Source organism: Monodelphis domestica, chromosome 2, assembly GCF_027887165.1.
Source record: "Monodelphis domestica isolate mMonDom1 chromosome 2, mMonDom1.pri, whole genome shotgun sequence".
Lineage (NCBI taxonomy): Eukaryota > Metazoa > Chordata > Mammalia > Didelphimorphia > Didelphidae > Monodelphis > Monodelphis domestica.
In genome coordinates, this window is record NC_077228.1 from 457326388 (window position 1) to 457348469 (window position 22082).

The 22082-nt window shown below is 39.5% G+C and overlaps 2 protein-coding genes across 2 annotated transcripts in view; one reads left to right on the forward strand and one right to left on the reverse strand.

Moving 5' to 3' along the window:
* SDHC (succinate dehydrogenase complex subunit C) overlaps positions 1-2631 on the forward strand; it is a 39921-nt gene extending 37290 nt beyond the window's left edge. Inside the window, exon 6 of the mRNA XM_007484981.3 lies at positions 1120-2631. Within this exon, the coding sequence (XP_007485043.1) occupies positions 1120-1224 (105 nt within the window). The 3' untranslated portion in view covers positions 1225-2631. The remainder of the gene's footprint in view (positions 1-1119) is intronic.
* Positions 2632-4413: 1782 nt separating this feature from the next.
* On the reverse strand, positions 4414-8555 carry CFAP126 (cilia and flagella associated protein 126). The gene is made up of 5 exons (XM_007484982.3): positions 8405-8555; positions 7759-7821; positions 7449-7529; positions 6578-6754; positions 4414-5152 (listed from the first exon to the last, which is right to left on the reverse strand). Exons 1-5 carry the CDS (start codon positions 8429-8431, stop codon positions 4835-4837), a joined length of 666 nt encoding a protein of 221 aa, XP_007485044.2. The 5' UTR covers positions 8432-8555; the 3' UTR covers positions 4414-4834.
* Between the last annotated feature and the right edge of the window lie 13527 nt (positions 8556-22082).

Genomic DNA, 22082 nt, shown 5'->3' on the forward strand with positions numbered 1-22082 from the left:
TTAGTTCATTTACCTATTAGTTTTTACTCTCTGTTGAAATCTATAGTCTCTTTTTTCTTTTTGTCTTAAAGAGAAATAGAATCCCCATTGTTCTTTACTATATATTACTGATTACTTGCTCTCTGTAAGAGTGATATTGCCTTGGTTTGTCCTCAGGAAACTACCACAATAGAACCCTAAAGACAGATATTTTGTGATAAAATTTCAGTCAGCCCAGAGGGGAGTTCAGTAGAATCAGAGAAGTGGGAGACTAAAAGGCCTGTTGTCAGGTTGTGCCCATTAGCCACTCCTGGAGCTCTGCTCAGCATGATTTGAAATGATTTCCACTTCCCTTAGGGAGACCATTTCTGCTAATGACATTTTCCCCTACTAGTTCAGCTTTCTAACAAAGCTCAGCTGATCAGCCTTCTCTGTACACAGCCTAGAGACCAGGACTTGCAGATTTCCTCCTTTGGTCAGAGTGAGAGCTGAAGAAAGCCTGAGGCTCAGTTTTTGTCCTTGTTCCTTGCTGGTAGAAACCTTAGAAAGAGGTCAGGAGCCTAAGGGCTTTTCTTAAAGCTTTAAAAATCTGCTCTTATTTTTGCTTTTGTCAGGGCTAAGCTGTGAGGTAGGACCAGGATTTTCCTTTGCTGCCTAAGTACATCCATGTGGCAGTCTTCCTGCCCTTCTTGGTTCCTTTATCTGAGCTTTTCTCAATCATTTAGTGAGGACTGTGCCTACCTACGTTGGGGAATACCCTATCCTCTCCCTAAACCCTGGGGCCTCTCAATCACCAGTCTATATTGTCATACAGATTAGTGCTTCAGATGGGTGTGATGAGGAAGTTATTCAGCTTGGAACTAATCTTTAAGGCTGACCCTCCTGAGTTTTTGAGGGTAGGCAAGTTTCCATAGTCATTCTAGGGGATGAGAAATGAGCTGTGCTATGGGTCTGGGTTTATGATATGGTCAGTGCCCTAGATAACAACCCAAGGTTTCTATTTGGCTTCTGTTTGCCCGACTTGACCAGTATTTTGTTAGAGAAGTTATTGCTGATGTTCTGATGTTGTCACCAATTTTCAAAATTTTGATTTTGTTAACCCTTCTATTTCTTGGTCTCTTTTTTTATCTTTCTTTATAGACATGGGACCTAGGGATGGGCCTGAAGATTCCTCAGCTCTACCAGTCTGGAGTAGTTGTCTTGGCTCTCACTGTGTTGTCCTCTATTGGACTAGCAGCCATGTGAAGAATATATCTTCTATCCCCTCCAATAAAGGATCGAGGTTGCCTTCTCTGTTTCCTGTGGCCACCCTTTCCTTCTGGCCAGGCAGGGCAGAACCCTTCTGTTTTGCTTAGATCTCATTATGTTTGAAGAACTCCTTAAGAGTCTGGGTCATGAGTATTGGAGTTGTGGGAGAGTTTTTAATACTTTTCTCCCTAAAGAAAGCTGCATGATAAGAAACTCTTCCTCTTCTCCTCTCCATGCCCTCCTACTTCATCCAACTACTCTTCTTGCTCTGTGTTTGCCCTCTTTCCTCAGGCCTCTGTAGCCTCTCTCCACATTGGGTTTTGACTTATGCTAAGGGTCAGCTGTTGACTGCCCTATCCTGAGACAGTAAAAACAATGCCAACACTGTGGTCTCTGCCTTTGGGTTGGAGAGAAAGGCTTCAAGTGCCAGTGGCCGTGGGCTGTTGGCTTAAAGGACAAGGCTGCCCATTGGAAATGGCCCAGAGTCCTAAACCACCCACACTTCAAGAGAAAAGGGAACCAGCCTGTCTGGGTGGGTGTAGGGAGAGAAAGAAGGAGGGTAAGTTGACTCCCTGGAGGTTGAAGATGATCTGTGGAGAGAGGGCAGACCACTTTCCTGGCTCAAGGGAAGGATTCAGAAGATTCTCAGTCAACACATCAGGAGTTCTCTCTTTTCCTGGCACTTGGAGAAAAATCTCTTAATTTCATATTTTCCAATCAGGATTCATGTGATGTCTTTTTCGGTAGTTAAATTAAAATCATCCACCATGTCTCCTTGAAAAATCTCCTTTAACTAGAGATAAAGAACAAGAGCTGGGGAGATGCCAAATGATTTCACTCTCTAGTGAGGAAAACATTTATTCAGTGAAGTTTTTAATGTTAAATAAAAAAAAGTACAGCATGATATTAAGCCTCATGTAGCAGACAGCTCCAAGGATTGAAGCAGGAGGAAAAGAGGCCCAATTTGCTACAGGTCTCTGAACTCTACTATGTTCTCTCACACTTTTGTTACAAAAACAAGGGAAATGAATTGCAGCCTGAGGGAAGTAGAGAGCTAAGGGTATAAAATACAAGATTTTGGGAGAAGAAAGGAGAGACTAAAGATTTAGATGGGGAATTATAATGAAATGGGGAAATTTTCAACTTCTTTATATGTAAATTCAGGCTCTCATAGCCCCATTTATCTGTATTTTAAATAGTTAAAAATTTTTATTATTTCCTGATTACATGTAAAAGAATTTTAACAATTGTTTTTTCAGAAATTTTGAGTTCTAAATTTTCTTCCTCCCCTCACTTCCCCTTTCTTGAGAAGACAAGCGATTTGATATCAGTTATATATGTGAAATGAAGCCATGTTGCGAAAGAAACCTTTAAAAAAAAAGAAAAATAAAATGAAAAAAGGTATGGTTTAGCTTGCATTCGTTGTTCATCAGTTCTCGAGTTGGATACATTTTTCACCATGGGTTATTTGAAATTGACTTGATCAGAGTAGCTGTGTCTTTTGCAATTAATCATCCCTATGATATTGCTGTTACTGTATATAATGTTCTGGTTCTGTTCACCTTGTATCATTTTATATGTCTTCCCAGGTTTTTCTTTTTTTGTTGTTGAATTGGCCATCCAGCCCTTCTTTATTTTTTTTTCTGATTTTATTTTTTATTTTTCTTACCAATTTTTAAATTTAATCAATTTAGAATATTTTTTCCATGATTCCATGATTCATGTTCTTTCCCTTCCTGGCTTCCTCCCCCCTCCTGTAGCCAATGAGCAATTCCACTGGGTTTTGCATGTATCATTGATCAAGACCTATTTCTATATTAATATTTGCACTAGAGTGATTGTTTAGAGTCTACATCCCCAATCATATCCCCATTGAACCATGTGATCAAGGAAATGTCTTTCTTCTGTTCCCCGTTTTTTCTGAAACCATCTTACTCATTATGTTTTATAGCCCAAGAATATCACATCACAAATATACCCCAACTAGTCCAGCCATTCTCCAACTGATGAGCATCCCCTCCATTTCCAATTTTTTGCCATCACAAAAAGAGCTCCTATGAGTATTTTTATACCAATAAGTCCTTTCCCTTTTCTTTGATCTCCCCAGTTCCCTGAATTTTGAGGTGGCTTTTTCTGATGACCACTGACTACTCATGGGTATGCTTTAGAAATATTGTTTTTGATACCATGTCAAAGGAGATTGGAGTTACTGGCCAGAAAGAACATGTGGATGAGATTGATTACGTCATTTAGCCTAGCTCAGTACTGGAAAACCATTTAGTGCCCAAACTGAAACTTCAGACTACCTGTAAGCTCCTCTGCCCCCTCATTACCCCAGACAGCAGAGGGAGGAAGGACTCACATTGGGCTGCTGGGTGGAGGGGCGAGGCATGTGGATATTGTCCTTGGGCACAGTGGAGAGGGGGAAAGGAGCAGCTTTCTCCGGCATGTGTGCCACGTCTTCACCAACATGGGCCTAGCTCCTGGCATGTAGTAAGAGCTTAATAAATGCTTCTTGATAGAGTTTCAAAGATGATTAGGTTATATGTTTGAGGTAATATTGGTAGAGTTCCCTCAGAGTTTTACTCACCTTTTTAGGGTATCTGCTCCTGAAAGTTCTAAAGTGTTCTATCCAGGACCTGAGGAGATGCTATATTTTACTCATTGGGCAAACTATCATTGCAGAATAGAGAAAGGCACTTCATCTTTTCCTCTAGCCTGGGTTATCAGCTAAATGCCTCAGCTCTTCTAGATTTTAACTTTTCATTTGATTGAGATGTCTCCAAAGAAATTAGGAAGATAGTCTGGTTGTAGGGTGAATGAAAGGACTTAACAGTGGGTAACCCATGAACACTACTGATTGCATCTTGATGTCAAGAGAAAGCAAAGATGAGCTGGGCTGTAATTTATTTTTGAGAGAGACTACCCACATTGAGATTATAGATTCATTGTAGTATTTTACTAGGAGCGAAATAGTAATTTTTCCTTTATTGTTCTGTGTATTCTTTTTTGCTTACCATTTTCCAAAGCACTCAGTATTTATATTGTTTTACTGTCTTGAGTACTGTCATTTTCCTTTTTGTCTCTTATCTACCCTCTTAGATTGTAGGTTCTATAAGAACAGAGAAAGAGTTCTTTTTTAATACCTTCCCCCAAGGTTTGGTTATAAAGGTACATCATGAACACTTTTATGGTATTATTATTTTATTGACCCAAGCCACACTTTGAACTCTAAAAATTGCCTCTCAGCCCTCAGAACTCTATCCAAGGTCAGTAAGGTTAAATGAGGTGATCGGAACTTCCCTTTTTGTTTCACTTTGATTTTAGTTCTTGAGCAACTCAAATTGTTTCTCCCTCTGGAATCACAGGCTTTCCTAGCATGGCCCAGTTAAAGCTAGAATCCTATGCTTGTGATCCTTTCCTTCCCACCTGTATTAAGAATGGCAGATATAGAAGGAAGGGAAGACCCATATTAGAAGAAAACTTCATGTTTATTTTTATAACTTTCCCTTATCCATACCCTATATAAACTTGTTGACACTTCTGAAGTAGAATTAGGTTCACTCCATTATTCCCTTGAGAGTCAATGGAGCTACAGTGTACTTATCTACTGTTGGAGTTCATCATTTTCCATATTTCTCTCTTGGATTTCCTGGTCCACAGGCTCATCACAACAACTACGACAGGCCTCTGGACTCATGGGAGTATCGGGAGAAGTTTTTGAAGAACTGGTACAAGAGTTACTTCTCGAGGGGATTTGATTTTGGGGTGGAAGTGGGGCTGGGGAAGCAGCAGGGAGGCCTCTTGAGGGTGGAGTATTTGAGCCTTGAGGGGATTGTGGAATCTCTTGTACAGCCTTTGGAGGAGGAGTCTTCCCTGGGACCTTTATGCTCTCACTTTTTCTAGGTGGTGCTGGATCCTGGGGCTGCAGGACAACAACAATGTGACACATCAGAAATCCTCTACCTAATTACAATCCCTTGTAACCCACCCTCCTTGAGATCAGAACTGCCCCTACTAGGTTCTCTCACTATTTTGGCCTCCCCTCTGCTCTTCTGAGCTTTAAGCCCATATTGATGATGACCTGCTGGACATTTCTCCTTTAAAGTACTGCCATCAACTAGAAATATGCATTATCAAAATCACCTAAATTCCCAAGTTTGTTACTTTTCCATATTTTTTAAAAACTAGGCAATGGGGGGGGGGGGGGGGGTCAAGTGACTTGCCCAGGGTCACAGAAGTGTCTGAAGTCAGATTTGAACCCAGGAACTGTCTCTAGTCCTGACTCTCAATCTTATGAGCTACCTAGCTGTCCCCCTGTCTTCCATATTTGAATGAACAGTAAGACCATTCATCTACTCACCTTGGCCAAGAACCAATATTAAGATCTGAATAGGTTCATCATTTAGTCCTACCCCTTCATTTTACACTGGAAAACTGAGGTTAAGAGAAACTGGGTGGCCTGCCCAAGGTTAGCAAGCTTAGTTAGGCAGAACCAGGACTTGGACTTGGGTCTTCAAAGGTTTGATTTTCTGTTTCCATATGTCCCTTGCATCTTAAATTTCCATGATCACTGTACTCTATTTCTGGACCTCATTTAAAACGTTACAGAACTAGTAAGTGGCAGAATCAGGACTCGGGTCTTATAAGGTTAGATTTTGCTTCTGCAAAACTTCTTTCATTTTCACAGTCTATTTTGGGACCTTAGAACCTCTTGCAATAGCCTCCTTTCCTATTTCTTGTCTTTCCTTACTCAAATGGGCACAACTGCCAGATTAATATTTCTAATACAAAGCTTTGTTAAGATTGCCTTTCTCAAAAATCCTTAGTGAGTGCCCTGTGGAATAAAGCCAGACTGCTTATTATTTTGGTGTTCAGTGTCCACAACCAAAATCTTTCTTTCTAGTCTTTTCTCACATGATCCCTTTTCATACCACCCAATGCAAGTCAAATTGGACTACCTAAGTTGCCTGAAATTACTAAAATGTCTGTTCTTCCATACCCCCCTCCCAGCTCATTGCTACAGGAAACTTGCTTTTCCCAAGAGGATTGCTCTCTACTGTGGCTCCTAGGCCCCTTCTCAGACATTTATCTCATTCTGCTTTGTATATCACAGTTACTGTGCACGTGGCTCATCTCCCCTACTCAGCTAAGCTTGAAGGCAGGAATTCAGCCTAGTACTGATACCCCAGTGCCCAGAGCACAGTGAAAGCTTTACTGAATTGAATTCAGAACCGGGCAATAGGATGAAGCAGAGCGTTCTGATTGCTCCCCCTGCTGGACCTAAGGCCACATCTCAAACACATTCTGATGGTAAAAAAGAATGGGTCAAGAATTTGGCTTTTAGTACATGGCCCTGAATGTCCGGACGTAGTCCATTGGAGGCTTCGAGCAAATCAGGGTTTTTCTGCACCCAGCTGATGAGTCTGTTGGCAGCGGAAGCAGAACGAGTAGTCAAGGTCACCCGAGCTGGCGGTATCTGCAGAGGCATTTTCCAGGTACTCATAAAAGTGCCCCACGGGCTGGTCTGCAAGGAAAGGGACAAGGTTAGCCATTTCTTGTGAGCTACACTCAGGGACCCTATCCCCCACCGTAGCTCCTTCATCTCTTAGCGCTAGAATAGGACTGGCGATGAAATGCTACCTACCTCCTGACACGTAATGGACATTTTTTGACATGGCCAATCTAAGAATTATTTTTCTTGACAATGTGTCTGTTATAAGGATTTTGTTCTTCATTTTCCCCATGAAGTGGGATGGAGAGAAAGGCTTATTAATTGAAAAAATTAAGTTAAATTTTTAAAGAAAAGATGCTTAATTTCATCCTAGGTTGGGCATGTAATGTCTTGCCCTCTATATAAGATACAATTCGAGCATTCACACACACACACAAACTACCGATCACTAGTTCCTGCCTCCCTTGTTTATGTTCGGAGTGGTTAGGTTCTACATATTAGTGAGAACTCTCCACTACATCCTAAATCAGTGTCTTCATAAATACCCACACTAATCCTTAGGGATTCCACAGAGGCCACTTGGGTGTCGCCATATTATACTTTGATTCTTTGGTTGGGTGAGGAGTTGGGGGATATTCATTTACTGTGTAATTTAGGTAAGGCTCTAGTCCTCAAGGCAGTGAGTTGGGGAGGGTGAAAGGACACCACTCAGTATTATTATAACTCTGTCCTGTGTTCTGTCTTCTTCAGGAATAAGGTCTCTTACCTTGGAACGGGGAACAGAGGGTAGCAGGTGACCACGATCATTCGCAATGATCTGAGTATAGCCATCATGGGTTTCAGGGAGCTAGAGGAAAGGCAAGAGAGTACGACAGTCAAAGAAGTGGAAACTGGAAGAAAAGGCTTTAACATGGGTTAGAAAGATTCACAAGAACTAAAGGAGGGGAAGAACTAGGAAAGGCCTAAGGAAGAGGGGTGAAGGAGCCCTTGGGAAAGGGAATGAAGAGGCAGATGAGGAGAGGTACGAATTCATACACTGGAGAAGAAATTTGGAGGAAGAGTAAAGGAAGAAGTACCTTTGTGGATTCTTTGGCCAAGCACCAGTTCTGAAGATATTTCGGCTTAAAGCTATTGTCATACTAGGGGAAAAGAGAAAATTCTTGAGGGCACGAACGATCTCACTTTTGAATTTGTAATGATGTCCCTAGCATTTAGTATAACTCCTAGCAGTCAGGCACTTTGTCAATATTTGTTGGTTGCTTTGGCCATAGCACCTGTGCCCAGAAGCCCCAGACCCAGAAAACACAGCGTTACAGAGACCATCCTGGGACAAAAAAGCCTCCCTGGAGCCCAGAGATCCCAGGCATACAACAGGCACAGAATCTGAGACATTTAGAGGTGAGAGAACCTAATTTCTTCATTTTGCACCTGCGTAACAGGCATACAACTATTAAGTGATGTGCCCAGGATTAAAGCTGGTTTCGTAGAGCTGGGCCTAGAACCCATGTCTCTGACCTCCCCTCCCTTAAACAACAGAGAGTACCTCCGTTATCCTACGCTCAGCCTCTGGAGAGCGGAGGCACTTTTTTTTCTTTTTTTTGCCATCAAACACCCACCAGGCACTAGATGTTCCACGGGACAGGGTGTCTACACACTTGGGGTTCCATCTCTTTGTCTGTCTTTAAGGAGGACCAGAAAGGGAAGCAAGGAGGGAAAAGTTACCTGATTAGCACTGTAGTTAGAAGCCATGATCCCACAGTTTCTGTTGTTTACACCTGTTACCTAGCAACTTCAGGGAAGGCAGGCCTTCTGTTATCCCCAACCAGTGGTGACGTCAGTACCTCCTGCTCATCTGCCCAATCCCTTCCTTCCCCATCCTCCTTCCTTTCCCCCAGCTCTCCTCCAGGAGCTAGACTCAGTAAAGGAGGGCCATGCAGTGGCTGATAGGGAGTAACACAAGGTGAACACAAACCCCTCCTTGGACTTCCTCTTTATGTGTGTTTGAGTTTTAACAGTTTTCATGTTGTGAATCTGCCTTGTTCTTTCTGAGCCCATCACTCTTCTTGTCTGTTCTCTCTAGTGCCATTTTTCACATGAAGCTTAATTAGCTCTCTCCAAACTTTCTGTAATCTTGTTTTACTTTTCACCATTAAAAAAAGTGTCACTTCTAAGACAGAAGAACAGTAAAGGCCAGGCAATCATGCTTAAGTGACTTGTCCAGGATCACACAGCTAGGAAATGTCTGAGGCCAAATTTGAACCCAGGTGCTCCAGAACCATCTTTCCATTTAGCTATAATTTTCTATTGTCTTCCATTTTCATTTTTTTAGCTATATACTTAACTACCACCGACCAACATAAAACAGTTAACTAAACAAATGCATTAAAAAAATTATGTGCAAAACCACAAATGCCACATCGTTTACAACTTGTTTCAAAATGCATCATTTATATAGATATGCTAACATCAACATCCTCTGCTTTTGAGTTCCCTTCAGATTTGTTTTACTTGTATACTTTTTTCTCTTGATTTTTAACTGTTATTTTTAAATATAATCATAGTATTCTTATTCTCTTTTTTCTTCATATTTCCTGTATTTTCTTTATATTTTGAATATTTGTCATTTCTTATAACAATATAATCCATTACATTCAAATATCACAATCCATTCAGCCATTTCTCCTATTCATTGCATTTGTGTTATTTCTAGTTATTTTGTTATTGCAAAACTTCCATGAATATTTTCATACATATACAGCTTTTTATCTTCTTAGTAATGCCCTTAGGGCCTAATCCTAGTAATGAGATCCTTAGGTCAATGAGCACAACAGCTTTACAGCTCTTAATGTAAATTTCTTTCTTGTTTTCTAAAAAAATATTCACAGCTGTTCTAGCAATGTACTAGTGGGATTGTTTCTCCATGTTCCTGCCAGCATTTAATTTGTTCAACTTAAACTTTTGGGTTCTCAATTAATATTCATTACCAGGGCCACATTTAATTAAGCTGGTCCTTAGGCAGCAGACACAATTCGTTGCCAGAATCATATTCTTTCCAAAACCAAGTCTTTCCAACTTGGTCATTCTCAGTGGAACTTTTGTTCCAATGCCACAACAAAGTAGGAATGTCTCCATTTTATGCTGAATGTTAAAGTAAGAATATTTATATGCAGAATATTTATGCTCTCTAAATCATTGTTCTACCAAAAATTATGTTTGGATTATGTGTATGCTCAGGCTTAGATCTATTATTCACCCCATGCAGTTGTGTGTGGGCTCTCCAGATACCTAATATATTTAACTTACCTATAGTTCTATTCGTCTCTTTAACTTCTTTCTGATTTATTTATTTATTTTTGTTAGCCTTTGTTATTTTGTTAGCCTTATCTAGTTCTGAGAGAGGAAAATTAAAGTCTCCAACTGTTACTATTTTGTTTTCTATTTCCTTGTGTATCTCAGTTAGTTTTTCCTTTAAAAACCTGGGTATTATAACACCTGATGTATACAGGTCCAATATTGATAATGCTTCATTATCCATAATACTCCCCCCAACATAATATAGTTACCCTATTCATCTCTTCCAATTATATCCATTTTAGCCCCAACTCTGTCAGAGATCATGACTGCCACCCCAGTCTTTTCTGGATCAGCTGAGGCATAGTATATTCTGCTTCAGCCCCTTAACTTTACTCTATGTGTATCTGTGATTTTCAGTGTGTTTTTTGTAAACAAAACATTGTCAGGTCCTGGTTTTTTTACCCTTTCTGCTATCCATATTCTTCCCATGAGTGAATTAATTTACACTCGATGTCATAGTTACTAGCTATGCATTTCCATTTACTCTGTTCCTCCTCACTATTTGACACCCTCTTCCTTTCCTTCCACTGCATCCCTCCTCAGATGTCCAAATTCCTTTGACCAATACTTCTCCAATTCGTGTCCCTTCCCAAGAATCCTCTGTTATCTCCCTTTGCCCTCTGAGTTCTGAATTGGCCTACTTTTCCAAAAGGTCCCTCCCTCCTTACCTTTTAATTATTATTTTATCCACCTTTTAAAAAATTCCTTCCTCATCCCCACAACAATATACTCCTACTTTTTGATATTAGTTCATTTCTAAAAATCCTTCCTCTATCTTGTCCTAAGAGTACCTCCCTATCCCCTCATCTTACCCCCACCTCTTGATATGTATTCCTCTCCCAGTCTCTGTCTTATCCCATTCCCCTATGTAAAAATTAAAATTAATCTCAAATAATCTCAAATATTGTATTTTATAAGATTTATTAATGACCATTAGAAGTAACAAAATAAAAACACATGCCCATGACTAATATACCTGTTCAAAAACCCTGCTCCACCACAGTTGCCAACAAGAAGCAAAGAGTGCAAGACCAGAAACCCCACCAAATTTATCCCCCCCCCATGTCATCATGTAAGCACAGGAAGTTAGTGGACTCCTGGGAAATGTAGTTCAAAGGCACAAGATTTCCAATTACACACCTACTCTCTCTTTCTATGTACATTAAGAAAATTTTATCCTTCTAATTGTATATGTTGTTCTCTCTTTATCCCAGTTCTATCTGACGAGAGTAGGGTTCTAGCCTTCTCCATGGCAGTTCCTCCACTCATTTCTACTCCATATGAGATAGCTATTCCACCCTACCTCCTCCTGGCCTATTCCATTACCATTTCAGCTCATTTCATGCCATTTACCTCGACTTCAAGTCTTCCATCCATACACTCTCCTTCCAAATACCCAGACAATGATGCCATTCCCAGGGTCCACAGATGACATTGTTCCATACTAGAATCATATAATTTGCTTTTTGGGTTGCTTATGATTAGTCTTTCAGTACCTGTGTATGTTTCTTTTAGATCAAATTTTCTGCTGAGTTCTGAGTCTCCTTCCCCCTCAGAAATAGTTGAAATTCCTTTATTTCATTGAATATCCATTTTTTAATCTTTTATAATGATGCTCTTCTTTGCTGGATATGTTATTCTTGGTTGAAAGTCTAATTCTTTTGCTCTATGAAATGCTGTGTTCCATGTCCTACTGTAAGGAATTAGATTTGGGGTTCTGATTAAATATATGAGAATTCTAAAATAATATGGTGGTCGTTCTTTTAAAATATTATAGCTCAAGTTAAAATGACTTTTAATAGCTTTTATTTACAAAGAGGTAGAAAGAGGATAGAGAAGATGTCTAACCTGACACTAAATATTGTTCCGATGCCCAACAGGGCTTGTTGACCTTCAACTGGCAGCCTCCTCCAAGGGGGGAAGGCCTCTCTGGAACTAATCTCTCCAGAAGCCAGGAAAGGAAGGCCAGCTTCTCACTCACTCACTCACCCAAGAAACAGTCCAAGAGCCAAGGTTCCAAGTTGAAGCCGAGGTCTAAGTCCAAAGTCACCTCCAAGAGGCAGGTCATCAGCTGAAGCTCCAAGTCAAAGATTCAAGCTGAAGACCTCTAGTCAAAGACTTTCAGGACTTTTAAAAATCACTTCCTGCTCCTTCCCCTCTTCACAGGGACCAATCACAGCTTCCAAATTGTCTAGCACTGCCCAGGGGGAAGCATTAGTGGAATCCACCTCTCATCCTCTGAAGGTGTCAACTCTTATCATAGGAGTCACAAGTTTCTGATTGATTGGGTGGATCTCTCCAAGTAAGTGACTGTGAACTCCCTTACTTAATATTAAGTAGGGGTTAAGTAGGGTTTCAGTTTTTTTGTTGATTAAATTAAAAGTTGCTAATTGATAGACAAAGAAAGTTTGATTCACATTTCACACTACATTCTTTCAATGTGGTGGCTGCTAAGCTAGAATGGGGGTTAATTGATTTGCCCAGGGTCACACAGCTGGGAAGTACCTGAGGTCAAATTTGAACCCAGGACCTCCAGCTGCCCTCTTCTGGGTTTCATTTAAAGGAAGAATGTCAATGTTGATATGATTTAGTAATATGCTTGTTCATTGGTCATTGGAGAATTCCAACAGTCATGTGTGCATTTATAGGCAGTCTAAAAATAATGTGCTCCCTGCCCCATTTTCCAAAATGTTGCCACCATTACTATGAGAGAAGAAAAGGGTAGCCACAGTGCTTCCTGTTCTCACTTAGAGCCTCGTTTCTGATGATTGCCAGACAAAGTGGGCTATTGGGTCAGTGACGAGGAGTCAAGTTCTGAGCACCCTGAGCTAGAAGTTGTTTGGTTTTTTTTTAATTTCATTTGATTTGGGGGCAAAGGAAACATATCTGCCCACTTTTCTATTTGGTAAAGTACTCGATCTTCCCGAGAGCTGTCACAGAAACAACTTATTCTCCCAGACCTTGCACAGCTTGGGGAGGTTGTAGAAGGGGGTTTGGGGAGGTGAATGGGCCAACCATTAAAAGTCCCCCAGACATCTTACTATGACTGACAAACCAGATGTCTATTTTCTGTGTAAAAATATCAATATAGAGGGTTGAAACTAAGCTAAAATTTTGCAGACAAGCAGAGTGAGAGTGACTCATAGATAGTTCTATGTTCTTAATCTTGAACCATATGGTGCCCAGGATTTATTCAGGATCCAGTGATGTAGATGTTTCTTTGCTTCATTCTCTGAAGTTAAATGTACGTAGAATCTTTTGTGTTAAAAACTCAGTTAACAGGACCACGTACTGGAGATTAGAGTAGGAAACCACCTACTGGGGAAAACTATGAACTGCATTCCCTTACTGGTTACTGGCCATTATTTTACATCTTTTTTGCAGATTTACAGAAAGCATGCCATAAGCTATTGAGGCACCTCAAGTGTCATGCGGGATATCCCCCACCAATTGCATATGGATCAATTAATCATCATTGCTATTATTTTTTAAATCCTTCCCTTCTGTCTTAGAATGGATACTAAATCTTGATTCTAAGGCAATAGAGCACTAAGGGCTAAACAATGGGGGTTAAGTGACTTGCCCAAGGTCACATAGCTAGGAAGTATCTGATGGAAGATTTGAATCCAGATCCTGGCACTCTATCCATTGTGCTATCTAGCTGCCCTGGGATCAATGAATTAATTATTCAGCATGTACTGTGATGGAGAGTTCAACATAACATAATGGATAGAGAGAGAGCTTAAATTCAGGAATGTCCAAGTTTAAATTATACTTCTGCCACATCCTGGCTGAGTGAACTTAGAAAAGTCACTTAAACCACATAAACCTCTTCAAGTTCCAAAGCAATGTTTTAAACCTTAAGTCATTGATGCTTTACAGACATGCATAGGCAGAGGACATTCCTCACTGGGAGCTCCCTTGCAGGAATCAGAGGTCCAGTTAAAAAACAAACCTGGAGGGACCCGTGCTCGGAACTAGGGATACAAAGACAAAAAAGAAACACTTTTTGCTCTCAAAGGACTTAAATTCTACTTCAGGACACAACATCTATAACCTTATGTTGAAATATGGCTATCCAAGTCCTGATAGAGAGGTGAAGGAGTCAGTGCAAATTAGTTTTATTTATTTTTGACACGGCTAATGTAGGAACTGGTTTTCCTTGAGTGTACATGTTTATAATGAATTTTGTCTTTCTTGCTTTTCAGTGGGGAGGGAACTGAAAATAAAATTCAGTTCCAAAAGCAACAACAACATAACAACACCCTAGGTGACACAAGGAATAGAGCCTTAGTTAGACTCGGAGTTCAAATCCTACCTTAGACACTAGTTGTATGACCATGGGCAAGTCACTTAACCTCTATTTGCCTCAGTTTCCTCATCTGTAAAATAGGTATAAAAATACCACCTAAATCCCAGGATTATTGTGAGAATCAAATGAAAACATTTATAAAGCATATTTGCCAACTTTAAAGCATGAAATATATTATATAAATGCTATTATCAACAAATATGTGTTTTATGCAAAATAAATGCAAGGGAGTTTTGGAGGGAAGACCATCAGAGCTGGGGACAGTGATATCCTTGACAGAAGGAAATTTTCAAAAGATGGGAAGGTTTGCAGAGAAAGATAACAGATTCTGATAGGCTACATAAAGTTTGAATTGACACAAAAAATCTAATTCAAAATAGGCATTTGGTAATATGGGATTTGAACTTGATGTGAAATCCAGATCTATAGCTCAAGGAATCATTTTCAAAAAGATGATCTTTGAATCCATGGAAACTAATGAGGTCACAGGGAAGAATGTAGAAAAAAGGCTAGAGCATCCAGGACAGCCTTGAGGGTTACCCAAAGTTAGGAGGCAAATTATATATGAAGATTCAGCAAAAGAAACTGCAAAGAAACAGATAGGTAGGAAGAGAATTGAGAGAGAGAGAGAGAGAGAGAGAGAGAGAGAGAGAGAGAGAGAGAGAGAGAGAGAGAGAGAGAGAGAGAGAGAGAGAGAGAGAGAAGGAGGAGGGAAGGAGGGAGAGAGAACAATATTACAAAAATCCAAAAAGAAGAAAAGTATCTGAGGAAAGAGTGGAAGACATGCTCCAAAGGAATAAAGAAGGATGAGGAGTGAAATGGGGGCATTGATTTTGACCATCTTAAGAGATCACTGGTCATTTTAAAGGGGGCAGTTTTAATGGAATGATGAAATTGAAAACCAGATGTTAAGGGATTGAGAGATAAATGAGAAGAAGTAGAAGCAGTGGGAAAAGAGATTTTAAACGGAAAATAGAAACTAAAGATTAGATAGAGGTCAAAGTAAAGAAGCAGATAAGATCAAGAGTATGTGTAGAAGGGTTGGTTTTAGGGAAGAGAAAAGGCACTCAAAGACTGGAATAAAAGAGAGAATGTCAAGGGCTTTTGAGCTGTAGTGTAGGGGAAGCCAGGAATTCATAATGAATGTCTTCTATGTAATCGATACTGCTTGGTGAACTGGCAAATGGGCAAATAAAGCATTAGTCATTTTACTCCCTACCCCATGCTTGTATAGGTAAAACTATCCCAGGATTCACTCTTCTGTTGTCTATAACTTTTTCTGAAGCCACCACCTTGGGCTCTCTCCCCTGTGAGGCAGTTTCCTCTCTAACTCTGCCCTGTCACAAAGAAACAATAGCCATGGCCTGAGAGCCCAAACCAGTGTATCTATCTATCTATCTATCTATCTATCTATCTATCTATCTATCTATCTATCTATCTATCTATCTATCTATCTTTCTGTCTGTCTATCTATCTGTCTGTCTGTCTGTCTGTCTATCTACAACTGTTATTACCTCATTTTAATGCTCAGAGAAGCTCCAGTGAATGTATTTTCTCTCTTCTAGGAAGTTGCTAAGATAAAGCCATAGCCATACTTTTCTCTCTTCTTCAAATATAAGCCCCCAGCCAATAGAACCAGGAACACAATGGACTAGATCTTTTTCCCATCAGAGTTTTGCCCTAATCACAACAAATTCAAATATAACTTATTCAAACTCTGGACCCTACAAATGGTCAGTTCTTAAAGAAAAAAACAATTCAGCAAATTACAAATTACAAAATTACAATGTATGGTGGGACAGCAAATTTCACAACTATACCAATAGCTACCTCTCCCTCCCATTTTTTTCTTTTTCTTTTAAACAAAAACAAAACCTCCAAACCATCAGCTTCCAATACATGCGGAAAAAAGGAGAGAAATGTGGGGAGGGAAGAAACTCTTTTATCTTTGGCTTTTGAACCATTTTTAACAAACCAACTACATATTTTAGAGCTAAAACAGCTATTGAAATGCTCAGAATAAGATTGCTTTTTTGTTATCATTTTTACAGCAAGTTTTTTTGTTTTTTGAGATTAAAAGAAACATGGTCACATTATAAATAATGTCCAAAGCAGGACACATAATATCTTCATAGTCTGTTTGGCTATTTGAGATCATAGGAATATGGTTCTTCCTCCCCAGAAGTAATAATGTAGAGAAAATTTAAAAATCCAAATAGATTTTTCTTTTTAAATTACTTTTAATAAGCAGAACCAGGAAAACATTGTATATAGTAACAGCAATTCTGTGGAATGATCAACTGTGATAGATTTAGTTATTCTCAGTAATACAAGATCCAGGATAATTCTAAAGGACTTATGACAAAGAACCAGAGAAGGAACTGTTGGACTCAGAATGCAGAAGAAAACATATGATTGGGTATGTTTTGGTTTTATAAGATTATTTAATAACAAAAGTGAGCAATATGGAAATGTTTTTCCTGATAATACATGTGTCACACAGTAAAAAAAAAAAAAGTACCTTTAAGAAAAAAGCAGGGTCTTGGAAGTTTTGGTCCAAATTTTTTTTTCCATTTTTGGAAATTCTTATTGTAGTCAGTGTAGCACACCAGTATGTAGCATACCAGGTATATTAACATCATGGAAGTATTATTGATGTATTGATATTGTATCCTACATATTCATTTACCAGACTCATGGTCATGTTACTTATTGATTATTGTATTTCCAAAACTTCAGCCCAAAGGACAAAAAGAATTCCTGGGCAGGACATTATTTGCCACAGAGTCCTAGCTCACACCTTGTTAGACCACATTCCTTTCCAAGTCACATGTTTGATTAACCTCCTCCTCTTTTGATCATGTGATTGTCAATTGAGCCAATGTTAAAGCCTATGCCATGTCACGTGTTCATTAGTTACCTCCCACTCCACATTCCTAAACTCTCCAATAAAAATTTGAGGGCACATGTGGAGCCCTCTCTCAATTCCATCAGAGGAACACAGCAACATGTAGCCCATATTTTTTAACTCCTTGTCTCTGAGTCTTTATTCCTTTGTCTCTCGCTTTCTCTCCTTTATCCATTTTCCCTCAGTTTCCAATCTCCTCAGGTGTCCACCCACGAGAATTTTAAGATGTAACTACAGGAGGTTACAGTCAGTTTCATTCATCTTAAAAAAAAAAACAAAAGAACAACAACAACAACAACAACAAAAACTAACAAACCAGAAAACCCTTACCTTCTATCTGAGAATGGATACTAGTATCGATTCCAAGGCAGAAGAGCATAAGGGCTAGGCAATTGGGGTTAAGCGACTTGCCCAGAGTCACAAAGCTAGGAAATGAGTTTCATTCATTTTTAATGTCAGTTCCACTGATAAAATAATTTCTGTTTCTGATGCTGAGCTGTGCAATGGCACCAGGGACTTGTGATAAAACCTTTCTTTTCTGGATCTTCAATAGATGTGGTTGTCACTCCTGCAAGAACATTTATTAGGGTACGTCTTCCTGGGGTTACTTCCCAGGATGATATTATGGCCTTGATCTGGAAGCACTGGCATTCTCAAGGCCCTTAGAGTCAAGATCCTGGTCTATACCCAATAAAGTCAGGGAAGGAGATGGTAGTCCAGTTGGCGATAGTGGTTTAAATTGCTAAGTGTGAGCTTCTTTCTGTCTCTCCCAAAAAGTGACTTGATGTTTCAACTAGACTGGCTTGTATCAGCTACAATGCCATGACTTAGGACTTGTGTTTTGGGGTTTGTTTGTTTTTTTTTTGTCTACTTTGTAAATGCTGGATTTAGCACAGTGACTGCCACATATAAGCATTTAATAAATTCTTGTTGACTGACTGACTCCCAATCCATTGTGGCAGCTTTTTCATTCTCCTCATTTCCTGCTCTTTCCATTCTCATTCTCACAAATCACTATAAAACAAAATTTTCTAGAGAGTGAAATATGACTGTTCTGGTGCAGATTGAAACTAAGCTGTGAACACCTTGCTTTCCTTTGTTTTGATTTTGTCTCATGCTACTTTCCCCCCTGACTTTCTCTACAATACACATTTTCTCTTGACCCTAAAATATCATTAGCAATTGATATGAAGTAGACAAAAAATGTATTTTGGTTTGGAAAGTTACAGGACTATTGAGTAGGGAAGTCAAATCTTTTTTTAAGCCTATGGAGTTAGTGGTCCTCCTGGCAAAGCATTGGCTGGTCTCCCCAACTAGGGATCACCCAGGAGTCTACATGTAGTCACATCTCCTTTTCAGCAAGAAGACTCCATAGGCTTAAAAGAAGAAACAACTTTCAGTCTTATTCCACCATCACAAGATTTTGAGTCAAAAGCTTCTTAGTTCATCCAATTCAACTTATTTAGATAAGGAAAGTAAAAAAAAACAAAACTAAATGAAAATGAAGTTATTTGCTCTGAGTCAGATTGGTCATAGGACACAGAATTTTCACTTAAGCCTCTATCACTAAATCCAGTGTTCTTTCCATTAGATTATGCTTGATCTTTGATTTCTAGAAATCTAATGTGGGCCTACGCTATTGACTTATTAAGTTCATTTTTCAGGCAATTCCTTTTATTTACAATAAATGATCCTCCTTATTCTGCCACTCTGTAATGTTCTCTGCATACAGTTGGCATTCAGGAAACATTGTTTTACTGATATGTAAGTCGGTTGCCTGAAAACTAATCATTAATAATTTTATCAATAATACTATATTTTATTCTCCATTTCCCCTCCTCTGAACCATGACTCCCCCTAGTGAATAACAGGGAGAAAACCCCATCTTTTTCTGGTCTCCAAATAAAGAAATCTCTGACTTGATCCTATAATTTTTGGCTTCAATTAAATGCAATAACATGGTTCAGAGAAATGTTGGAGAGGAGGTGGTAGAAGATAATGAGCATTTAAATAGCAAAAAAGTCAAGAACAGTTAAAATTTTGGGGAGTAGGTGAGAAGAGTTTCTAGGGACAAAAAACTTTTTGTTCAACTCTTTTTTGAGGCAAGAATTTCAGCTTCATTTTGGTTGACAAATAGGAAGAAATTATGCCAGGAAAGAGACAAGCTGTAATAAGGTCTCAGTGGCAAGATTTGAACCCATGTCCTGTGTCTATAGAGCTAGTACTTTTTGCCATTGTACAGAGTGAATTGAATTTAAGTACCTCCTATCTTCAAGTTTCTAGGATAAAACACAAAACCCTGTTTGTTATTTAAAGCACTTTATAATACTGCTCTTGGTCCTAGCCTTCTTTCCTGGGATTTTTTTTGCATCACTCTCACAAAAACCCCAGATGTTTGATTTTATTATGTGATACTCCCTGTCTGGTTTTAATCCTTAGACCAGAAGTTGTCATGGATCCCTTTGGCAGTTTGATAAAACACACACAATTGTTCTTTTTAAAAAATTCTTTAGGAGACTCAGCCTGCTTGTCTTGTTATAAAATCCTTACAGTTGGTGGTAGCTTCAGGGAACAATTTCCCATCAGGATAGAAGTGCCAGCTTGTCTCAGAGCTCAAGAAAAAGCTATACCAAAGGGGAATTCCTGAAGACTCCATGAAGGGATAAGAGGACTTACAGGGACTGGGGAGGGGGAGATGTCCTTGGCCATATGTACTCTCTGCATATGGAGATTGTAAGATTGTACTTTAAGCCGGCAGCTAGGTGGCTCAGTGGTTTGAGAGCCTCCCCCACCCCCCAGGAGGTTCTGGGACACTTCCTAGCTGTGTGACCCCAGACAAGTCAGTTAGCCCCCCTGCCTAGCCCTACATAGAATTGATGAGACAGAAGGTAAGAGTTAAAAAAAATTGTGCTTTAAGTTTGAGCCAACTCTCCTCAGGCACTGGATGTATCTGAGGGAAGAATATATCCTGGGTTTGGGGAAAACACTTATATCAACTGTTCTTGCTATGATGTCTTAGTAAACAGGTTTTTCTTTGATTGAGGTTGAGGGCTCAGTAGCTTCAGTACTACAAACCCAAACCCTTCAGTTACCTCTAAAACCCTGAGGGCAGAGTCAACCCAGAAAGGGCACTGTGACCAATAACAGGGAATCCTCTATGAGCAAATACCTCTTCCAGTTCAGGTCAGCTCCTGTTCTTTAACTCACAGACTTAAGAGAATTGCCAGGGGTGGCTGGGTGGCTCAATGAATAGAGAGCTAGTCCTAGCGACCATCCTGGGTTCAAATCTGGCCTCAGATACTTGTGTGACCCTGGGCAAGTCACTTAACCCACAATGCCTAGATCCACCTGCTCTGCTTCCTTGGAACCAATACACAGTATTGATTCTGAAAAAGAAGGTAAGAGTTTAAAAAGAAAATTGCCAGAGGCACTAAAAAGTTAGATGACTCACCCAATAGCTCATAGTATGTGTGAATTGAATCTAAGTGTTTCTGACTGAGGCTAGATCTCTATCCACTACACCCTACTTCTCTCTCCATAACAAACTTACAGAACAAAAAATTAGCATGTCCTAAGAATAGGGCTTTCAATATTTTTGTGTCAGGGTCTCCTTTGCAGTCTTGTTAAGTCTGTTATTTCTATCTCAGAATAATACTTAAAATTTTTTTAATTTAATTTAATTAATTTAGAATATTTTCCCAAGGCTACATGATTCATGTTCTTTCCCTCCCCTCCTCCACCCCTCCATAGCCAATGAGCAATTCCACTGGGTTTTACATGTCATTGATTCAGACCTATTTCCATATTATTAATATTTTCACTAGGCTGATCGTTTAGAGTCTACATCCCCAATCATATCCCCATCGACCCATGTGATCAAGCAGTTGTTTTTCTTCTGTGTTTCTGTTCCCACAGTTAGAATAATACTTTTAATTGCATAAGACAAAATATATAGGATTACTAAGGAAAACCATTATATTGAAACAGTTTAAAAAACATTTAAAAACTAGTTCATGGCTGGAGGAATTTCATGTGAACTGGAACGACCTCCAGGAATTGATGCAGAGTGAAAGGAGCAGAACCTATCATTGTCATCTTTTTAGTAATTTTAATTTCAAAGCTAGCCCACTTTTATGGTCTCTCTGACTCTGTCCTGTTAAAACCTTTTGTTTCTGTCCTCATCCTATTGCTGGCTCAACCCACTTCCTGAGCTTGATAAATCAATTTACTTTCCCAACTAAGGAAGAGTTTGGTCCCCTACAGGTTTACAAAACTCTACATATGGTAATAGATCGATAGCATTCCTACCAACAATAAGACTACTTCGTCACAGAGTTTCACCCCACTTTTGCCAAAGGAGTAGCCACTCTTTTATGTTAACTGTAAACCTCACTCAACTGTAGCAGTCACAGGCAAAGGGCAGTGGGGAATGGAATTGACATATTTCTAGAATTTGTGGTATCAGAGGGTGAAGAAGGCTCATTGGGAGAAGTACAGAATTCTATTTCCCAGGAGACTATGTGCCTCTGGTACTGGTTAACTGTGTTATGGGATGAGAATGACAGGGAGGCTCTAGGAAGAAGAAAGAAGCTGGTACCTGGAATATGAATAAGGGGGTATCTGAGACTTCAGTGACAATACAGAGTATTTCAGAAGTGCTGATAAATTTCTGTGGCCCCAGGAGCAAAGAAGGATGACTACTCAGAGTGGAAAGGTATATCAGTGTGTCATTCCACCAGGAGAAACAATTCTTAATATGCCAAGTTTGTAAACAATTGAGGCTTCTATTGGCATTGTTCTGTTCTAGAAAGAAAACTTAATTTCCA

Bases quoted from the DNA above. Each gene is read 5' to 3' on its own strand.
- CFAP126 (XM_007484982.3), bottom strand. From the start codon at position 8,431: ATGGCTTCTAACTACAGTGCTAATCAG. The intron at 7,822-8,404 runs GTAACTTTTCCC...CTTTTCCCCTAG, and splicing joins CTAACTACAGTGCTAATCAG to TATGACAATAGCTTTAAGCC. The intron at 6,755-7,448 runs GTAAGAGACCTT...CTTTCCTTGCAG, and splicing joins CCTCTGTTCCCCGTTCCAAG to ACCAGCCCGTGGGGCACTTT.